General features: G+C 38.9%; 1 protein-coding gene across 4 annotated transcripts in view; it reads right to left on the minus strand.

Annotated features, from left to right (window-relative positions):
* Positions 1–4,014: 4,014 nt before the first annotated feature.
* cspp1b (centrosome and spindle pole associated protein 1b) overlaps positions 4,015–20,772 on the minus strand; it is a 35,400-nt gene continuing 18,642 nt past the window's right edge. The window contains exons 13-27 of one of the 4 annotated variants that reach the window (XM_051696820.1): positions 20,327–20,438; positions 19,320–19,467; positions 19,144–19,203; positions 18,330–18,445; positions 18,001–18,150; positions 15,375–15,518; positions 15,002–15,070; positions 14,770–14,830; positions 13,288–13,414; positions 10,453–10,562; positions 10,123–10,151; positions 9,877–9,937; positions 8,580–8,677; positions 7,855–7,969; positions 4,015–7,755 (exon numbers count right to left, since the gene is read on the minus strand). In XM_051696820.1, the coding sequence (XP_051552780.1) occupies positions 7,598–7,755; positions 7,855–7,969; positions 8,580–8,677; positions 9,877–9,937; positions 10,123–10,151; positions 10,453–10,562; positions 13,288–13,414; positions 14,770–14,830; positions 15,002–15,070; positions 15,375–15,518; positions 18,001–18,150; positions 18,330–18,445; positions 19,144–19,203; positions 19,320–19,467; positions 20,327–20,438 (1,558 nt within the window). In that variant the 3' untranslated portion in view covers positions 4,015–7,597. The remainder of the gene's footprint in view (positions 7,756–7,854; positions 7,970–8,579; positions 8,678–9,876; positions 9,938–10,122; positions 10,152–10,452; positions 10,563–13,287; positions 13,415–14,769; positions 14,831–15,001; positions 15,071–15,374; positions 15,519–18,000; positions 18,151–18,329; positions 18,446–19,143; positions 19,204–19,319; positions 19,468–20,326; positions 20,439–20,772) is intronic. The other 3 variants (XM_051696819.1, XM_051696821.1, XM_051696822.1) reach the window with 3 other exon arrangements.

Raw genomic sequence — 20,772 nt, forward strand, 5'->3', positions numbered from 1 at the left:
ATTAGGGTTTACAGTGTGGTTGATAGTGTAGTCTACAGTATGTACTGTAAAGGGTAGACTGAGTACAGTTGTAAAGAGTAGCCTACAATTGTAACACAGTGAAAATTTCCCTTCTCATGCAAGTTTAAACTGTTATAATCTGTGCACACATTCACATTAGCATCCTCTGTGTGGAAAATTCCACACAGGGGGTGCGGGTCTGGCGACGCATCTAACTCACACCACTCCGTTCCTGGACCCATGAAGACGCAAGCAGATTGACATCGGTCTCCCGAGGAGAGGCGTGCTTAGTGTTTAAAGGCAGCGGTGGTGAGGCTGTATTTTTTTTTTTTTTTGCTGACCGTTGGCCATGGCCTTTGGATGTTCCAATTTCTTCCATTCATTTTAATAGAAGTGGCCCATCTTTGATAAATGGTCTCTGTTTTGACAAGCAAGAAATGTTCATGGAAAAGTGACATCAGTTTACGAACAGTCCTTGAAATGGTCTATACCAACAATTAAAAATAGCGCAGATGGGTGCAAGAACGCATTTGTGCTCAAAATAGCAAGAGGCAGAGAAGCTGAATGAAATGGAATGGGGTCTCCTTTTCACAGTTGTAACTTGACACAGCATCTTTTAAAAGTGGCACAAGATCAATACAGTCAGCAATGTGTCTGTGGAGGCGGAGGCATGGCCGAACGGTGTGCTGCAGAGAGTGAAGCGGGGAAGATGAGCAATGAATGATTTCCACCTGTGCTTAACACCTGTCCTGTGTTTCAGTGAGGAGTGACGGGGGTTTTTAAGGAGAGGAGACAGCGGCAGTAGGGAGAAAGAGCCCAGCTGACCACTGCCATTACTATTATTTATATTAAATCCCTGAGTTATTTGAATGTGAGCTGTTCCATTGTGCATTGAAGTGAACATGTTTTCATTTAATAAAAGAGACTTTCTTGTGTTGGAATCGCCGTCTCCCACTTCCTCATTCCCTGGAACTCAGGATCTTGTTACAGTGTCATAACTGGGGGCGTGGTTTAGCGTTGGGGAAAGTGAAAACTTGTTACCATGGATACTCATAAATTCCTATGAGGAAAAAGGGGAGAAATATCAGACAAATTTGGCTATTTTAACAACAAAATATATGTTGTGTAGTTTTTGCGCTTCAAACAATGCCAAAAAAACCAAACTGAGTTCTTATTGCCCACCAACTGACAGAAATATAACCCAAATTAAGAGCACTGTGGCTGCAGTCGACCAAATGCTGGATACGTGCTTTAAATCGATTATCACATCATCACAACAGCAGTTCCAGCAGAGACATAATGATGAGTTAACTCCAGAAAACAAGACAAGATACATGAGAAAACTTGACATGATTGGACTGGAGCGCTGCTTATTGTTTTTCATGTTTTAATCAATCAAACATTTCTAAAGGGATGTATTTCTCGGTAAGTTCGGTTTGGTGAAGTGTTTAGAATGGGGTTTCTTGTAAAGTTGTTGTGAAATGTGAAATTTGTACAGTCATTTCATTAATCATCAATCGTATTAAAAGGTATAAAAAAAATTTTTAAGATACCAATCGAATGACAAAATATTAATGTGGCAGTCGTAATTGTGAACTTCTGTCTTGGGGTGGCCTGGTGCTGCTGAGAAACTACTTTATGGCTCAACAGCTTTCAGCAGCAGTGCTCTTCTTTGGGCTTATATTTTTGTCAGTTGGCAGTCAATAAAAAATCAGTTTCGTGTTTTTTTGTGTGTGTGTGTTTGTGTGTGTGTGTGTGTGTGTGTTTGTGTGGAATTGTTAGAAGTACAAAAAACGGCTTTTCATCATGTTTTTCGTTGTTAAAATAGCCAAATCTCTCAGATATTTCCCCCATCCCTCATAGGAATGTATGAGTAACAATAACAGCGCTTTGCTTTCCCCCAGGAGTGGGTGGGCCTCCTTGCCGTCTGTATCTATACATGACAACGGTCAAAGACGTCTGTCTAGTGCATATTGATATACAAAAATAATTAAAAACAGTCTAGATGGTTACCCGTTGGTGTTCAGGAATAGTGAAGCCATACTAGGTTTGTCTGTCCTGCTCTCTCTCTCTCTCTCTCTCTGTTTACGAAAGGAGCGCCAGTGGGCTGGGCCAAGGGTGCGATGATGCAAAGTAGATGTTGATGTTGTTGCTATAGAGGTGGTCATGAATTAATGGGCCACCCTAGTGACGTAGGAAAGACCCGGAAGTAGAGAATGAGGAGTTTTTGCAGCTTGTTTTCAAAAATGCTTTATTGCATTGGGGATTAAGTTTTGAGTTCTGAAATATACAGTATGCAGGGCTCGATAATAAGGACTGCCCGATGGCCTGTGTGAGAGAGATTTGGGCCAGTTGCAAGAACTGTCACTCGCCCGATCAGGGCAGTGCTGCTTTTATAACATTAGTGCAAGCAGAAAACAAGCGAAAGAGCACAAAAATTACACGGCGCGAACGCAGTCTTCTAACTGAGCCCTCAGAGATGAGCCAGCTTGATTATATTTAGCTCCTAAACATGCTTGCCAGTGCATCCTGGGCACCAAGACATACTCGCGCGCTCAAAAGTGTGCAGACATTGAGCACACTCTCCTAGAACTGTCATCGCTCTTCTCCAAGTGTCTTAGCAGCATCAATTACCAATGTGAGGAAAATTGCATTGAAAAAAAAACCCCACTTCAGGAATTTTGGAGCAGGATTGCACATCTTATGCAAGTATCCCTGCACATTCTATGTTCACAGTGCGCAAAATTCCAAAAAAAAAATTCGTCTTAACATATTGTTGAAAATTAGTAATCCACACATTGTAACACAAGAAATCAACTGCTCATTTCTATAAGACTGGAAATCCATCTCTCCATGCAGCGTAGACACCTGCACACGCTCTCATAAATGGACAGCACAAGTGTTGCTCCCACAGTAAAAAATAAATAAATTACAATTACAATTAAAAAATTATATATACACCGTGCGTGAGTGTTAACAGTTTGCTCAAACCCCGCATGCAAATAAATATTTACTTTCTGCATTTTGTTTTGGTCTTTATTGTTTCCCATAATTCTCTTAAAGGATTATTTAACAATAGCCTAATATATTCCACATGGTTTATTACACTCTTAACAAAACTAGATCGCTTCCATTATGATCTAAGGAGCTGTCTGTAGGCATACTGGAAGCATCCGTTGATGGACCCGACTTCTGATTAAAATCATGATTTTATTTTTTATTTTTTTGTGGGTCATAGAGGTAATGTCACTGAACCATTCCCAGATAGTGATGAAAAGTTGAAATTCATAAAATACTTTTTTTTTTTTTTTTTTTTACATAGTGAGCATAATCGTCTATTATGATTTCTTTAATAAATAAATAAATAAAAATGGTCATTGTGAATTATAAGAAATTATGAAAAACTATTAATATTTTAAAAACATTTGTCTGCTAAATCAAAGTCATTAATAATAGGGATAAATAATTCCTTACAAATATATAGTGCTTTTCTAGGCACTCAAAGTGCTTTTGTACATAGTATTGGGGGACTCTCCACAACCACCACCAGTGTGCAGCATCCACATGGATGATGCAACGGCAGCCATAGTGCACCAGAACACTCACAACACACCAGCTATTGGTGGAGAGGAGATTACAGTGATGCAGCCAATTCATATACAGTATATAGGGGATTATTAGGAAACCATGATGGTGAATAGAGGCCAATGGGCAAATTTGGCCAAGACATGCAGGGAAATATTTTGTTGTGGTAAAAAAGGAGATGATAACACAGAGAGGACTTATGTCAAGGTCAGTAAGTCTCTTGTACGTATCTGATAATGTTATCTTTTTATGAAATGATAATGTTAATACAGGTTCACATGTCAAATGGCATGACCCCAAGAAAACTTGATTTGTTAAAAGAAATAATAATAATAATTAAAAAAAAAATCTTCTGGACATCCTTAGTTGTCATTGACCCTAATAATGTGGTTGTCATAGGTTTTGCTCTCGGGAGCACTATTGAGTTGAAGACCAAAGGCATCTGGATGTAGTGTGTCCCTCGCCCCTATAAAGAAGGACACACTCTGGTGCTGCTGGACACAGAGGGATTTGGTGATGTGAAAAAGGTGAGGAGTCAGACAGCATTTACAATCACATTGATTGATGTTTCATGTCAACAAAATCGACTAGTTACTGCAGCTGTAACTTTATTATTACAGTGCTTGCAAGGCAGCTGTTTGCTGAAACTGAGGGGTTTTCGAAACCCTTAATGGCTTTGCATTAAAATGAATTAAGCCTGAACTGCTTAAAGTACAAACTCAAGCCTACATTCAGCCTTTGGTGTGATATCTATTTTTGGTGTTTTGTAAATTTTATACTTGACTTAAGATTACAGTATGATAACCTCTACTTGACTGAATGTTCAGTTTTCAAAATATAACTGATGGTAATGATGTTATCATAAAAAGCTACATCATTTACAAACTAAATTACAATAGGTCTTTTTACATCTATGAAAGAAAGAATAGCTGAACTGAATTATTTGGAGTTTACAGATCAGATCTAAATTAAACTGATCAATTGATTGTTTGGTCATGGACATTTCTGTTGCGCACATGTGTCCTTTAATAATTACAAATACAACTTAGATAATGGGGCTAATGTTTCAGGGGGATGATAAACATGACACATGGTTCTTCTGTGTGGCTGTTCTGTTCAGCAGTACTCTGGTGTACCTCTTGTGGAAGCCTCCACATGCACCAGGTCTCCGTGGTAACGCGCTCAACAAGCCACGTGATAAGATGCGTGGATTGACGGTCTCAGATGCGGAGGCAACTGCGAATGGGGATGGGGCATTCCAAATTGTGCAGAAAAGGGGAGGAAAAAAAATTCCAATAAAAAAAGGAATGAGATTCTAAAGCAGTAACAAAGGGGCCTAAAGGAACATAACCGGTTACAGGCACAGGCATTTAAAGACATGCAGAGAACCCATGAGGAGCATGTAAATCAGATCATTCATCAGATGGAGAGTGAGCATGAGAGAATGAGGGCAGACAATGAACGAGTACTGAAAGCGATACTGAGGGTAATAACAGGGCTTTCGCTTTCTCTAAACACTCTACAGTAAATATGTTCACTGTGAACCTTCTTCAGATATTTTAAACCAGTTGCTCGCAAACTATTCAGGCAGTACTACATTCGAACAAATCAGAACATCCAATTACCACCTTGTCACCACTTACAGTATATTCCTTTTAATTTTATTAGCACTGATCAAATCTGTTTGAGCATAAATACTGGGTGACATAATGCCATATTTCATTATTCTGAATACTCCTGTTATAAATACTAATTGTGGTGCTTCAAGACACCAGAATCTGTCCCTTGATTGGCCCTTTGCAGATCTGTGAATGGACCCTACAGCAGAGCACCATCTAAAACTCACATACACCACAATAGTATCATTTAAAAGTTTTGCAGTCCATTTCAAATTGAAATTTTGCAGTCCTAGACAAACACACTAATACCTAATAATTTAGGAATTTGCAGCAATTTTAGCTTCACTTCAGGAAATCAAGCTCACAGACTTTAAAGGAATATTCCAGGTTTAATACAAGTTATGCTCAATCGACAGCATTTGTGACAATGTTGATTACCACAAAAAAATAACTTCTTAAAGAATTTTATTTAAAAAGCAGAAATCTAAGTTGCAGTGAGGCACTTACAATGGAAGTGAATTGAGCCAATTTTTGGAGGGCTTTAAGACAGAAATGTTAAGCTTATTTTATAAAAATACTTACATTTAATTCTTTTGTCAACACCTGTGTATTATTTGAGCTGTAAAGTTGTCTAAATCAGCTTTTTTTTTTTTTTTTTTTTTTTTTTTAGGTCATTTTAGGGTTTAGAGCAATGAGCCGTCATTGCAACAAAGTTGTAAATTTGGATGTAACTATGCACAGAAAAGGTTAGTAAGTGATTTTATCACCCTAAAATCATGTTAACACATATTTACATATTGTGGCTAAAAGTTTGAAACAGTAAGTATTTTAACTTTTACAGATTGGCCTCCATTCACTTCCATTGTAGGTACCTCAATGTACCCCAGATTTTTGCTATTCTTTTTAAAGGAGGGACAAATCGAAATTATAATTTGTGGGAATTAACATTATGCCCCTAAATTAATTGGCTTTGGTGTGTCTGCAGTCTCAAAATGGTTTAAATAAAAGCAGTTTTTCCACTGAGAGAGAGAATGTTTCTCATAGATGCCATTCACTTTAAAAGCATCTAAGCAATCGGGATTGCAGTACTTTCAGTAAACACTCATTTAACCTGAGGAAAACTTCAATAAATAAAGTTTTTCAACTTAAATAACATGTTTTAATAAACATGTTATGCAAAGGAATAGTTCACACAAAAATTAAAATTCTGTCAATTTACTCAACCTCATGTCATTCCAAACCCGTATGACTTCCTTTCTTTTGTGGAATACAGGAGAAATTTTTATGAATATCCTGGTCCATCTTTTTATTACAATGGCAGTTGATTGAGATTCACTTTCAAGCTTTAAAAAGGACTCCAAAGTATTGTAAAATTATTCCATTGTGGCTCGTGTGTCATATTCCAAGTCTTCTGAAGGCATGTGATATTTTTTTGTGAGAAACAACCAGAAATTCATTTTGCAGTGAAAATCTTGACATCTGATGTGAGTTCATGAAAGCTATGAGAGAAGCTTGTTCACAGTGGCATTCAGAATTGACATTTTTAGTGAACTATTCCTTTAACCTCGTTCAACAAATCTGTGAATTTAAACTTTACTTTTTGATCTGGGCTCATTAGAAACAAAAACAAAAAAGAGAAAAAAATAAAAAGGCAGCCATTTCTAAATTCTCATCTAAAAGATGCAGTTTGAAAATAGACACATAAAAGATTAATACACTTTATTTCAACACATTACAGCAGTTACAGAAATACTCAAACCAGCCCATCTGGCACCAACAATCATGCCATGGTCCAAATAACTGAGATCACATTTTTTTCCCATTCTTATGGTTGATGTGAACATTAACTGAAGCTGCTGACCCGTATATGCATGATTTTATGCACTGCACTGCAGCCACATGATTGGCTGATTAGATAATCGCATGGATGATTGTTGGTGCCAGATGGGCTGGTTTGAGTATTTCTGTAACTGCTGATCTCCTGGGATTTTCACACACAACAGTCTCTAGAATTTTCTCAGAATGGTGCCAAAAACAAAAAACATCCAGTGAGCGGCAGTTCTGTGGATGGAAATGCCTTGTTGATGAGAGAGGTCAACAGAGAACGGCCAGACTGGTTTGAACTGACAAAGTCTACAGTAACTCAGATAACTGCTCTGTACAACTGTGGTGAGAAGAATATTATATCAGAATCCTATTCTGAGATGTAGGTTGGCACTGATTTGGCGGCACGAGGAGGACCTACACAATATTAGGCAGGTGGTTTTAATGTTGTGGCTGATCGGTGTATATATATATACAGTATATATATATATACACACACAGTATCCTGTATATGTCCTTTTATAATATCACTGCTTTAAAATCACACGCATATCCCACTGATCAGTGTCTCAGAGCTCAGAGCCAGACATCAGCCTCCTGAGTGTGTCTGAAGACTCTGCTCGAATCCAGGGCTCTGTAGTGGCTGTATCAATGGAGCTAGGTCTGGCAGGAGACTGCAGGTTAAAATGCTCATCACCATGACCATCTTCATCATCAAAACAGCCTCCTGAAATAATAATTTTTCTGAAATAAGTTCTTCATCTAAAGAACAACACACACACACACACACACACACACACACAGACAAACACAGACAAACACACACCTGCTGGGACGTTGTGATGACTGAAGACTTGTAGTTTATTCATCCTGAGAGTGTTTGTGTCTCTAATCTTCCTCACATTGAAGGACTGCTGCGGTACCTGTTGCCTTTCCACTGCCTAAACACACACATACATACACATACATGTATACACACACGGTTACAACCAGTCAAAAGTTTGGACACACCTACTCATACCTACACTTTATTATCACTGTCTTCCACATTTTGGGAAGTATGGGAAGCATAATTTATATATGTCCAAAAAAAAACTAATTTCAAGCATTGAAGTATAAGCATTTAGATCATTAAAAGTGTTTTAATGATGATGAGAAACTGTCCAAATATTTGACTGGTAGTGTATAAAAGGCAGCCTTGAATAGACTTGTTTGTATCGGTTATTAAAATTAGCATGGTTGAGTATAAAGATATCAGTTGAGTGTTGAGTATCAATAAAGAAAGAATAATGAAGTCTGTCTGGTCTGATATCTCAAGGGAAGTTAACTACATGTGTGTCCAGTTTTAACGCATTATGAAAAGAAAACACATCTGAACTCCGGCATGTAATTCTGTCAGTATTAGTTTAAATTTAGCTGTACACAACAGTTGATCACAAACATTATTTTTGGCTGTATACCTGTAGTATTCAGGGGAAAAAAAGAAATCTGCCCTGGGAGAACTTGAGACCATTATACAGATATATATTTAGATGGTTCAGCCTGAATTACCGACTGAAGGTTTGCTAGTCTGCGTCGTTCCCGTGCCGAGAGCTTAGGAGACTTCCTTTCGACATCTGGAGGAACTGGAAAAGCAGCTCCATTCAGATCTAATAATTAATAATAAGCAAACAGTAAACTAGTTAAAAGCAATCCATAGAGGGAGTTCAAAGAGTGAGCTAAGAAACTGGTATTTTAGCTTACATTTTTAGCAATAATAATAAAAAAAGATTGACCATAAAGAAACAGTTCACCAAAAAAATTAAAACATATGTACCATATTTGAATATACACAAGTGCAAAAGAGATTTGAAAGCTGCGGCAGATAGAAAGATTGTCAGTAATTGGTGCAATTTATTTCACTTTCGGTCTGCTCCTCACATAAATCTATCTTATGACTTCAAAAGACTTGGAATATAGCACAGAAATCCTCATTAACTTTCACTGAATGGAATGTCCTAAAACAGCTAGGACATTTTAGAAAATATCTTTCTTTGGGTTCCTCAGGAGAACACAGGTTTAGAGTGACATGAGGGTGAAAAAATAATGGCAATGTTCATTTTGGGGTGAACTGTTCCTTTAACTTTTAAATAAAATGTTCACCCAAAAATGAATATTCTCTCATCATTTACTCACCCTTATGCCATCCCAGATGCGTATGACTTTCTTTCATCTGCTGAACTCAAATGAAGATTTTTTGAAGAATTTCTCAGCTCTTTTGGTCCATACAATGCAAATGAATGGGTGCCAAACTTTGAAGCTCCAAAAATCACAAAAGTCAGCATAAAAGTAATCCATAAGACCAGCGGTTAAATAAATATTTTCAGAAGCGATACGATAGGTGTGGGTGAGAAACAGATCATGTTTACATTCTTCTTCTTGTGTTTTTGGTGATTCACATTCTTCATGCATATTGCCCCCTACTGGGCAGGAATTTCAAGCAAAAAAGGACAAATATTGATCTGTTTCTCACCCACACCTATCGTATCACTTCTGAAGATGTGGATTTAACCACTGGAGTCGTATGGATAACTTTTTTGATGCCTTTATGTGCTTTTTGGAGCATCAAGATTTTGGCACCCATTCACTTGCATTATATTGACTTACAGAGCTGAGATATTCTTCTAAAAATCATCATTTGTGTTCTGTAGAAGAAATTCATACACATCTGGGATGGCATGAGGGTGAGTAAATGATAAGAGAATTTTCATTTTGGGGGGAAATATCCCTTTAAGAACGTTGCCAAGTTAAAATATTGCAATTGTTGGTCATGCTCATCCAACAATTAAAGAAGTATTTGTGATCTCACCAATAAATTCACTCTCTGACAGAAGCACAGATCCTCTGCCGCCCTCAACATTTCTGCTCCTCTAAGTTAGAGAAAAACAGAACCACCAAGTTAAGCATCTTTCAGACTGTATGTGACAGACTGATGAATGTGCTTCAGGTACTGCAGAATAATGACTAGAAATAACACTTACAGGAAATAACATATACAAGAAATAACATATACAGGAAATAACCATTCACAGTGAGAGAGGAAGACCATACTTACAGAATGTCGTGTTCTAGGCAAAAAGACATCTGAAAAATATGAAAATAGTTATAGTTCTACCTTATTATTCTATATAAAAGACATATTAAACAATGGCTTTCAGATCATGCATTGTTTATAATACACATAATTTCACAGTCACAACATTTAATTTTGGCCAATATATTTTAGTGTGATTTGACTTGCTATTTGGTGATGGGAATGATGATGTAGACAATGTTACAAGGACCACTACATATTGAGACATGCCCAGATAACTACACACACTCAAGCTGATAAATATATCAGCAGTAAAAATCCACATGGCTCACATTTAAACCCAATACTTACCCCTTTGCATGATGTCATCCTTTCCCTTTAAGCTTACTGGCTCAGTGCCACGAGAAGGGCCGCGTACAGGCATACGCAAACGTGCCATGTCAAACACATCCACCCTGTGCCTACACACACACACATACAGTATATCTATAGTAGTAAAGTATATACAGTATAATATACAGTGCATCCGGAAAGTATTCACAGCACTTCACTTTTTCCACATTTTATGTTACAGCCTTATTCCAAAATGTATTAAATTCATTATTTTCCTCAAAATTCTACAAACAATACCCCATAATGACAACGTGAAAGAAGTTTATTTGAAATCTTTGCAAATGTATTAAAAAAAAAATAAAAAAATCACATGTACATAAGTATTCACAGCCTTTGCCATGACACTCAAAATTGAGCTCAGGTGCATCCTGTTTCCACTGATCATCCTTGAGATGTTTCTACAACTTGATTGGAGTCCACCTGTGGTAAATTCAGTTAATTGGACATGATTTGGAAAGGCACACACCTGTCTATATAAGGTCCCACAGTTAACAGTGCACGTCAGAGCACAAACCAAGCCATGAAGTCCAAGGAATTGTCTGTAGACCTCCGAGAGAGGATTGTATCAAGTCACAGATCTGGGGAAGGGTACAGAAACATTTCTGCAGCATTGAAGGTCCCAATGAGCACAGTGGCCTCCATCTTCCATAAATGGAAGAAGTTTGGAACCACCAGGACTCTTCCTAGAGCTGGCTGCCCAGCCAAACTGAGCGATCGGGGGAGAAGGGCCTTAGTCAGGGAGGTGACCAAGAACCCGATGGTCACTCTGACAGAGCTCCAGCGTTTCTCTGTGGAGAGATGAGAACCTTCCAGAAGAACAACCATCTCTGGCTTGTATGGTAGAGTGGCCAGACGGAAGCCACTCCTCAGTAAAAGGCACATGACAGCCCGCCTGGAGTTTGCCAAAAGGCACCTGAAGGACTCTCAGACCATGAGAAACAAAGATTGAACTCTTTGGCCTGAATGGCAAGCATCATGCCTGGAGGAAACCAGGCACCGCTCATCACCTGGACAATACCATCCCTTCAGTGAAGCATGGTGGTAGCAGCATCATGCTCTGGGGATGTTTTTCAGCGGCAGGAACTGGGAGACTAGTCAGGATCGATGGAAAGATGAATGCAGCAATGTACAGAGACATTCTTGATGAAAACCTGCTCCAGAGCGCTCTGGACCTCAGACTGGGGTGAAGGTTCATCTTCCAACAGGACAACGACCCTAAGCACACAGCCAAGATAACAAAGGAGTGGCTATGGGACAACTCTGTGAATGTCCTTGAGTGGCCCAGCCAGAGCCCAGACTTGAACCCGATTGAACATCTCTGGAGAGATCTGAAAATGGCTGTGCACCGACACTCCCCATCCAACCTGATGGAGCTTGAGAGGTCCTGCAAAGAAGAATGGGAGAAACTGCCCAAAAATAGGTGTGCCAAGCTTGTAGCATCATACTCAAAAAAACGGCTGTAATTGGTGCCAAAGGTGCTTCAACAAAGTATTGAGCAAAGGCTGTGAATACTTATGTACATGTGATTTTTTTTTTTTTTTAATAAATTTGCAAAGATTTCAAACAAACTTCTTTCACGTTGTCATTATGGGGTATTGTTTGTAGAATTTTGAGGAAAATAATGAACTTAATCCATTTTGGAATAAGGCTGTAACATAACACAATGTGGAAAAAGTGAAACACTGTGAATACTTTCCGGATGCACTGTAAATCAATTATATGCAGGGGTTTATTCAACTTCAGGCACTTTTAGCATTGTGGACTTCTAGAAAGTAAAGCCCCGTTTCGCGGCCGGCCCACCAGGTTCTCCCTATGGCCAGTCTGCCCCTGCAAGTCAGTGTTAATCTGACATTCATATAACAAAACATAAAAAAATCGGTTTTAATAAATGATATTGCTTTGAGTTGAAGAAGTTGAAGAAGCGCCCACATATACTGTATCAATTAATTTTAAATAACTGTTTATGTTTATAATTTTATTTAATATTTATAACATAATTACAAAATAAAAATATTATGGACACAACATTTCATTAAAATTTAAATTTATTGAAAGTAATCATCAAATTCCATACTTCTTATCTAGAAAATATAGGCCTTGACATGTACACAAACATATTTTTATGGGTGCGGTACACTGACATACAGTAGCTAGGTGAATAGGTGTTTTGCTGTTACTATTAATTGTGTATTTTAGCATGGCCGGAATGCTGAATTGACCAATCAGCTTCCAGGACCAGAAATACCTGTTTTATAAATATACAGTATTTTACATTATTTTACAATTCAATTAAGCATTTGAATGTCAACCAAACTGAATTGAAACTCAACTTTGGTTCAGACCAACCAGTATATATAATCTAAAGGTGTGGAAAAATAATTCAAAGAGGTATTACTGTCCGGAAATATATGTCTGGTATGGACATTTTTCTTTAACTTGTATTTAACCAGGCACATTCCTTTAAGCATTTGAATGTGGAAGCCACCCAAACTGTAAGAACAGGCTGAGAATTCTTGTAATGATAACACTCTTAAGTGTAATTTTCTTCCAGATAGATGCTAAAATAAGAAGATATTTCCTTGGGAAACCACAGAAGATTACTGACCCTTATTCACAAGAATTTCCCAGCCACAGCCCGTACAAACCAGCCAAGACCAGACAAGACTGATTATGCTTATGCCTCAGGTCACTACAGTTCAACTGTTGGATGTGGCACATATGACTAACTGTTAAGATAATTTAAACATTCTTCTGTTGTCAGGTGTTCTGTAATTCACAACATCCACATTGTACCTGTCAGTGAGGGGGGAGGGGAGATGATCCCACTCTGTCTGCAAGAGCTGCTCTTCCAAACGCCGCTGTTCACTGTGCAGACATCTCCTTAATGCACATAGCTCATTAACGACCTCACTCCTGTCCTCTGAAGAGAGAAGGAGATGTTCTCAGAAATATAGTGAAACTTCTAAAAACTAACTTGTGAGGATGGTGCTATCGGTAGTTGTAAATTACAGACATTGTAAGGACAATATCATGTATACATACGTATACAAATGTATATGTACAAGTTTGTGTGTGGGTCAAGTTTTGCTTACATTGTGGGGATATTTGGACAGCAAAACCAGAAAAGACCTACATTATGGGGACCAGCCAACAATCCCCAAGAGGCAAGCGGCTTAATAAGCATACTAAACAGGGGCCTGGGTAGCTCAGTGAGTAAAGACGCTGACTACCACCCATGGAGTTTGCAAGTTCGAATCCCAGTGTGTACTGATTGACTCCAGCCAGGTCTCCTAAGCAACCTAAGCTAGGGAGGGTACAGTCACATGGGGTAACCTCCTCGTGGTCGCTATAATGTGCTTCGCTCTCGGAGGGGTGCGTGGTGAGTTGTGCGTGAATGCCACGATGGATGGTGTGAAGCCTCCACACGCACTATGTCTCCGCGGTAACGCGCTCAACAAGCCACGTGATAAGATGCGCGGATTGACAGTCTCAAACGCGGAGGCAACTGAGATTCGTCCTCCGCCACCCGGATTGAGGCGAGTCACTACGCCACCACGAGGACTTAGAGTGCATTGGGAATTGGCCGTGCCAAATTGGGGAGAAAAAAACAAAAAACAAATTAAGCATACTAAACAATAGCCGCTTTTCCACCATTGGGCCGAACTGTTCTCGATCCAAAACCATGCTGTTCAGTGCTGATCTGTGCCAGTTGGCAGGGTTACAGTTTCTTTTTCCACTATGGTGCTTAATATAGAAGTATAATGACATATTATATGAGTTTTAATGAGCTAAGTAGCATAATCTACCTCCCTGATGAAAAAGGCGTGCAGAAAAATAATAACTGTACTAGTTAAACCATCATCATAAAATCATGAAGATACAGCAAACATACACTATTTTGTTTTATTAAATTTGATTGACCCCACCATAGCTAAATTTTCCAGCTATCTAGAAACAAATGAGCTACATTGGCATTGGCAAACTGACAATAGTGAATCGGCACATACTAAAGCCATTCCACCTGTACGGTTTGAGTGTGGTTAGATAACCGTACCGAGAAATCCGGGCGGAGAACAGTTTGTGCTGAACCATGCTAAATGCTACAGGAACCGTTCGGCCCTAAGGTGGAAAAGCAGCTAAAGTCTTAATTAAAATGTAATCATGGAGGTTTCGTGGTAGTGTTAATAGATATCAAATATAATTAAATCAGAGTGTAAAAACAATAGAAATCAACCGAAAGTCCCAACCATAATATTAAAACAAATGTTTATTTACTTTCTACTCTCAGCTGGTTTCTGTTGCCTGCAGATGGAGGAACCTGAAATAGCGAGAAATCCTGAAAAATAGACCAAAAGATTATAATGGTCACATCAATTTCATTTGTATAAGGCTTTCCCAATACATGCTGTTTTAGAGTAGCTTTCCAGAAAATCATGAAAGTCAGCAAGGAAAAATGGGAGGTGAACATAAATGTTTGCGTGTAATTGCGCATTTAGGTGTGTGTTACCATAGTATTTGGAGGGTTGCGGTGTTTATTCTGCAAGGTGGGGATGGGGGGAGACGGCTCACGTGGAATCTGCGAACCCAGCAATGAGTTACTAATAACAAAACGCTCACACTCATGAACACACACAGATACATGTTTAGCAAGCTATCTAAATGGGCATTTACTATAGCCTGCTAATTTTTGTCTCGAATAAAGCTAATTATAATTTCGATAGTTTAGAGCTTAAAATTAAAAACAAAGCTTTAATTATTTTATTTACAAACCACATTGCCGTTAGAGGACATTCCCAGAAAGAGTTTTTCCACATTTTACACCAATATATCCTCAAAGTATAACTATGTTAAGAAACACACACAAATATTCAAAAACACACTTGCTGCAGCCGTATTCGTCTCTCTTCCTCTTCTAGCTTTCTGAGAGCTGCTCTCTCTTTTTCCACTTCTTCTTTCTTCTTTTTCTCAGCATCCCTCCGTCTCTCCTCTGCCAGTCGAGCAAGTTCTTCATTCTTTAGCTTTTGCTGCAGAGAGATCACAAATCTCAATTCCCTGTCTTTGGTCAGTTAGGATCACTACTTTATTTTAAGAATGTGAAATGTCAAAATAATAGTAGAGAGAATGATTTATTTCAGCTTTTATTTCTTTCATCACATTCCCAGTGGGTCAGAAGTTTACATACACTTTGTTAGTATTTGGTAACATTGACTTTAAATTGTTTAACATGGGTCAGACTTTTTGGGTAGCCTTCCACAAGCTTCTCGCAACAAGATGCTGGAATTTTGGCCCATTCCTCCAGACAGAACTGGTGTAACCGAGTCAGGTTTGTAGGCCTTCTTGCTCGCACACGCTTTTTCAGTTCTGTCCACAAATTTTCTATCGGATTGAGGTCAAGGCTTTGTGATGGCCACTCCAACACCTTGACTTTGTTGTCCTTAAGCCAATTTGCCACAACTTTGGAGGTATGCTTGGGGTCACTGTCCATTTGGAAGACCCATTAGCGACCGAGCTTTAACATCCTGGCTGATGTCTTGAGATGTTGCTTCAATATATCCACACAATTTTCCTTCCTCATGATGCCATCTATTTTGTGAAGTGCAACAGTCCCTCCTGCATCAAAGCACCCCACAACATGATGCTGCCACCCCCATGCTTCACTGTCGGGATGGTGTTCTTTGGCTTGCAATCCTCACCCTATTTCCTTCAAACATAATGATGGTCATTATGGCCAAACAGTTAAAAAAAATTATTATTTTTTTTTATCCCCTTACCCCTCCAATTTGGAATGCCCAATTCCCACTACTTAGTAGGTCCTCGTGGTGGCGCGGTTACTCACCTCAATCCGGGTGGTGGAGGATAAGTCTCAGTTGCCTCCGCTTCTGAGACAGTCAATCCGCGCATCTTATCATGTGGCTCGTTGTGCATGACACCGCGGAGACTCCCAGCATGTGGAGGCTCATGCTACTCTCCACGATCCACGCACAATTTACCACATGCCCCGTTACGAGCGAGAACCACTAATCGCGACCACAAGGAGGTTACCCCATGTGACTCTACCCTCCCTAGTAACTGGGCCAATTTGGTTGCTTAGGAGACCTGGCTGGAGTCACTCAGCACACCCTGGATTCGAACTCGCGGGGTGGTAGTCAGCGTCAATACTCGCTGAGCTACCCAGGCCCCCGTAACAGTTACATTTTTGTTTCATTAGACCAGAGGACATTTCTCCAAGAAGTAAGACCTTTGTCCCCACGTGCACTTGCAAACTGTAATCTGGCTTTTTTTTTTTGCCGGTTTTGGAACAGTGGCTTCTTCCTTGCTGAGCAGTCTTTCAGGTTATGTCGATATAGGACTTGTTATACTGTGGATATAGATAATTGTCTACCTGTTTCCTCCAGCATCTTCACAAGTCCTTTGCTGTTGTTCTGGGATTGATTTGCACTTTTTGCACCAAACTATGTTCATCTCTAGGAGACAGAATGTGTGTGGTCCCATGGTGTTTATACTTGCATATTATTGTTTGTACAGATGAACGTGGTACCTTCAGGCATTTGGAAATTGCTCCCAAGGATGAACCAAACTTGTGGAGGTCCACAATTTTTTTTCTGAGGTCTTTTGATTTTCCCATGATGTCAAGCAAAGAGGCAATGAGTTTAAAGCTAGGCCTTAAAATACATCCACAAGTACACCTCCAATTCAGTACACCTCCTATCAGATGCTAACTGTCTAAATGTCTAAAGGCTTGACATCATTTTCTGGAATTTTCCAAGCTGCTTAAAGGCACAGTTAACTTAGTGTATGTAAACTTCTGACTCACTGGAATTGTTATATAGTCAATTAAAAGTGAAACAATCTGTCTGTAAACAATTGTTGGAAAAATTACTCATGTCATGCACAAAGTAGATGTCCTAAACGACTTGCCAAAACTATAGTTTGCTAATATGAAATCTGTGGAGTGGTTAAAAAAATTAGTTTTAATGACTTCAACCTAAGTGTATGTAAACTTCTGACTTCAACTGGTGTGTGTGTGTCTATATATATATATATATATATATATATATATATATATATATATATATATATATATATATATATATATATATATATCAGTATATATATTTTGATATCTTTAATTATAACTGTATATTCTGTGTAGGTGTGTGTGTGTGGGTCAGTGTTTGTTACTTTTTTAAATGGACAAAACTTCGGACCATGCGAGTTTACACACATTTTCCATTAATTTCTTCCATGTTGTCTGTGCAACCTTTTGCAGAGACTCCTGTGCTAATATTTGAGTTTACACTTTGTTGCACGTCAGTCTATTAATGTTGTAGCATCCATTTCTGACCTATTCCTAAACATCACATGGAAAAAAAATAATAATAATAATCTGCAAAGTGGACCAGACTTTATGATGATGGTAAAAAGTCATGCTGAATTGCACTAACTGAAAAATAGCTTCACAGGCTGATACATTTTGTAAATGTGCAATGCAGGAGTGTGTTTCACCTCCATCTCTCTGCGTTTCCTGCTCTCTTGCTCCTCTTCATACTCCCTCCTGATTTTCTCTCTCTGTTCAGCCAGTCTTCTCTCCTCCCTCTCCTCCTCCGCCCTCATACGCTCTCTCTCCTCTGCCTGCTTCCTTTGCTTCTCTTCCATCTAATGTCACAAACACAAGGATGTACAGATCTTCAAATTAATAAATTTATATAAAAGCATGCATGTATGACTGTGAAGATTTCTGTGTCAATGAGTGCGTGTGTGTGTGTGTGTGTGTGTGTGTGTGTGTGTGTGTGTGTGTGTGTGTGTGCATGCACTTTGTGCGTGTGTGTATATACCTGGTATCTCAGGTAAGCTTTGTATTGGTCTTGCTCCTGAAGTTGCTGTGGTGAAAGCTGCTGATTGGTGAACACACTCCCTCTTGCAATTTGTGGAGAGTGTGTCTGTGTAAAACCTCCAAACACAGACAGACACACAACTTTAGGCAGTTTAAGACAATACAAAACATTAAAGTTGGAAATGTAAGACAATGCAAATGACATTACAAATATACAGACAAAGAGCAGATATGAGATATGAGGATTCAGCTATCCAGACATTTCAAGAATGGGACCCAGGAGTTCATGTGTGTTTTAGTTTTATTGTTAACTATAGTTTTGTAGTTTTATTGTTTTATTGTATTCATTATTAACATTAGTTAACTAAATAGTTAACATGAACTAACAATGAATGAAAAAAAAAAATATATTAAGTTCTTATTAATCTTGTTTAATGTTAATTTCAACACTATTTTTATTAAAAGTTTTTGTTAACATTATTTAATGCATTATGAACTCATTTGAACTACCAATGAACAACTGTATCTTTACAATTTAACATGAATAAAAATTAATAAATGCTGTAAAAATATATTGTTCATTGTTAGTTCATGATACCTAATGCATTTACTAAATACAATATTTCAAAGTGTTATAGTTTAATTTCTTAATGCTGCTGTTAATTTTAAATGCTCTTTCACAAGTCAAGCCAATGATTTATGCATAATGTGTGTATTGGGGACATTTGTGATTGGGAAATTTGTGAAATTGGGGTTGAGCAGAAAAATTGTGGTTGCACCCATAACATATGTTTGTTGGTGTGTTTGAATGTCACCTGGTCTCTCCTGTCTTTGTGTTGCTGCTTCATTCAAAAGGTGCATCTGCTTTAGATCAGCTACAAATTAACACACACACACACACACACACACACACTCATCAACATTTCTATAGTCACATATGTTATTTCATAACATATACGTTAACTGAATATTTAAATAACAAATGTCATACTGATGAGATTTCCAGTGCTGTCTCTAAGTGGGGCTCCAGCTCCTCCCCTTCCCCAAGGTTCATACGCTCTCATATTGGCTTCAAGCTCCGCCTCCAATCTTTGCCTCTCCTCTCTTTCCGCCCTCCTCCTTGCTGCCCGCTCCTCTATCTACACAGGGGTCAGTGACAATTGCTTTAAGACTACAAGGGAAGTCTGGCTACCACCCCTGAGTTCGCTAGTTCGCTAGTTCAAATCCCAGGGCGTGCCGAGTGACTCCAGCCAGGTCGGGGGGCTAGGTTGCCAAGGAGGTAGAGTCACATGGGGTACCATCCTCGTGGTCGCTATAATGTGGTTCATTCTCGGTGGGACGTGTGGTGAGTTGTGCGTGGATGCCGCGGTGGATGACGTGAAGCCTCCACACGCGCTATGTCTCCGTGGCAACACGCTCAACAAGTGATGTGATAATATGCGCGGGTTGACGGTCTCAAACGTGGAGGCAGCTTGGATTCGTCCTCCGCCACCTGGATTGAGGCGAATCACTACGCCACCACAAGGACTTAAAAAGCGCATTGGGAATTGGGCATTCCAAATTGGGTGAAAAAGGGGAAAAATCGAGCTCTCAAATGTTAGTCGAGCTCTCAAATGGGCGGGACTTCGCAACAAACGGCAAATAACTGAAACGCTGATGTGTTTAATCGAAAGCATACGAAATATACAATCAGCACTGACAGTGTTTGCCGTCTATGAGATACACACACAGCTATATGCAATCTGCTTTCATAATCATATATTTTGCCTATTTTGTTGCAAAAACAAGCTTAGTTAATTATTTTCATTAACCAACGTAACTGCTTGAGTAGTAGAGCAGCTTTTGGGAGCAACATTGCATACACCAAAAAACAATCTGTCTTTTGCAAAGCACCGGCCACAACTGGATAGATACACATCTACTTTTGACTATGTCATACAGATACACCATTTATTATGTAATAAGGACACACCCCATGTTGAGTATATTATAGCACACCTGACTGCGGAGCTCCTCTTTATAACTGAGTCTGTCTTTGTCTGTCTGAGGGTGATGCGTAGGAAACATTGGCAGACCTGAACCCACACCTTCATTCTCACCCAGAAACATCCTGCAATACACACACAAATACAAGCATTAATTGCAAATCAAATCTAGTAGAGAGAAAAATATTAGAATGACATTTTCTGGTCATTATGGTGAGAGTTGAGTTAGTCTTGGTGGTGGAATTGTTCTGATTAAGGCTTTGTACTGGTCACAAGTTCTTAAAATCAAGATGATGGCACAAATGGGCACCATGGCCTCTCCTGGGTAGGGTTGCATCAACTGTTTGTAAGTTCTTACTTTAGTCCAAACTAGTATCTAACTCTGTACCTAATCTGCTGCATTACCTGTTCTTAATGCAAAACTTAGCTTTATGCAAACCGTAATCCAAAACTTCATTT

The sequence above is a fragment of the Myxocyprinus asiaticus genome, chromosome 5 (assembly GCF_019703515.2).
Source record: "Myxocyprinus asiaticus isolate MX2 ecotype Aquarium Trade chromosome 5, UBuf_Myxa_2, whole genome shotgun sequence".
Classification (NCBI taxonomy): domain Eukaryota; kingdom Metazoa; phylum Chordata; class Actinopteri; order Cypriniformes; family Catostomidae; genus Myxocyprinus; species Myxocyprinus asiaticus.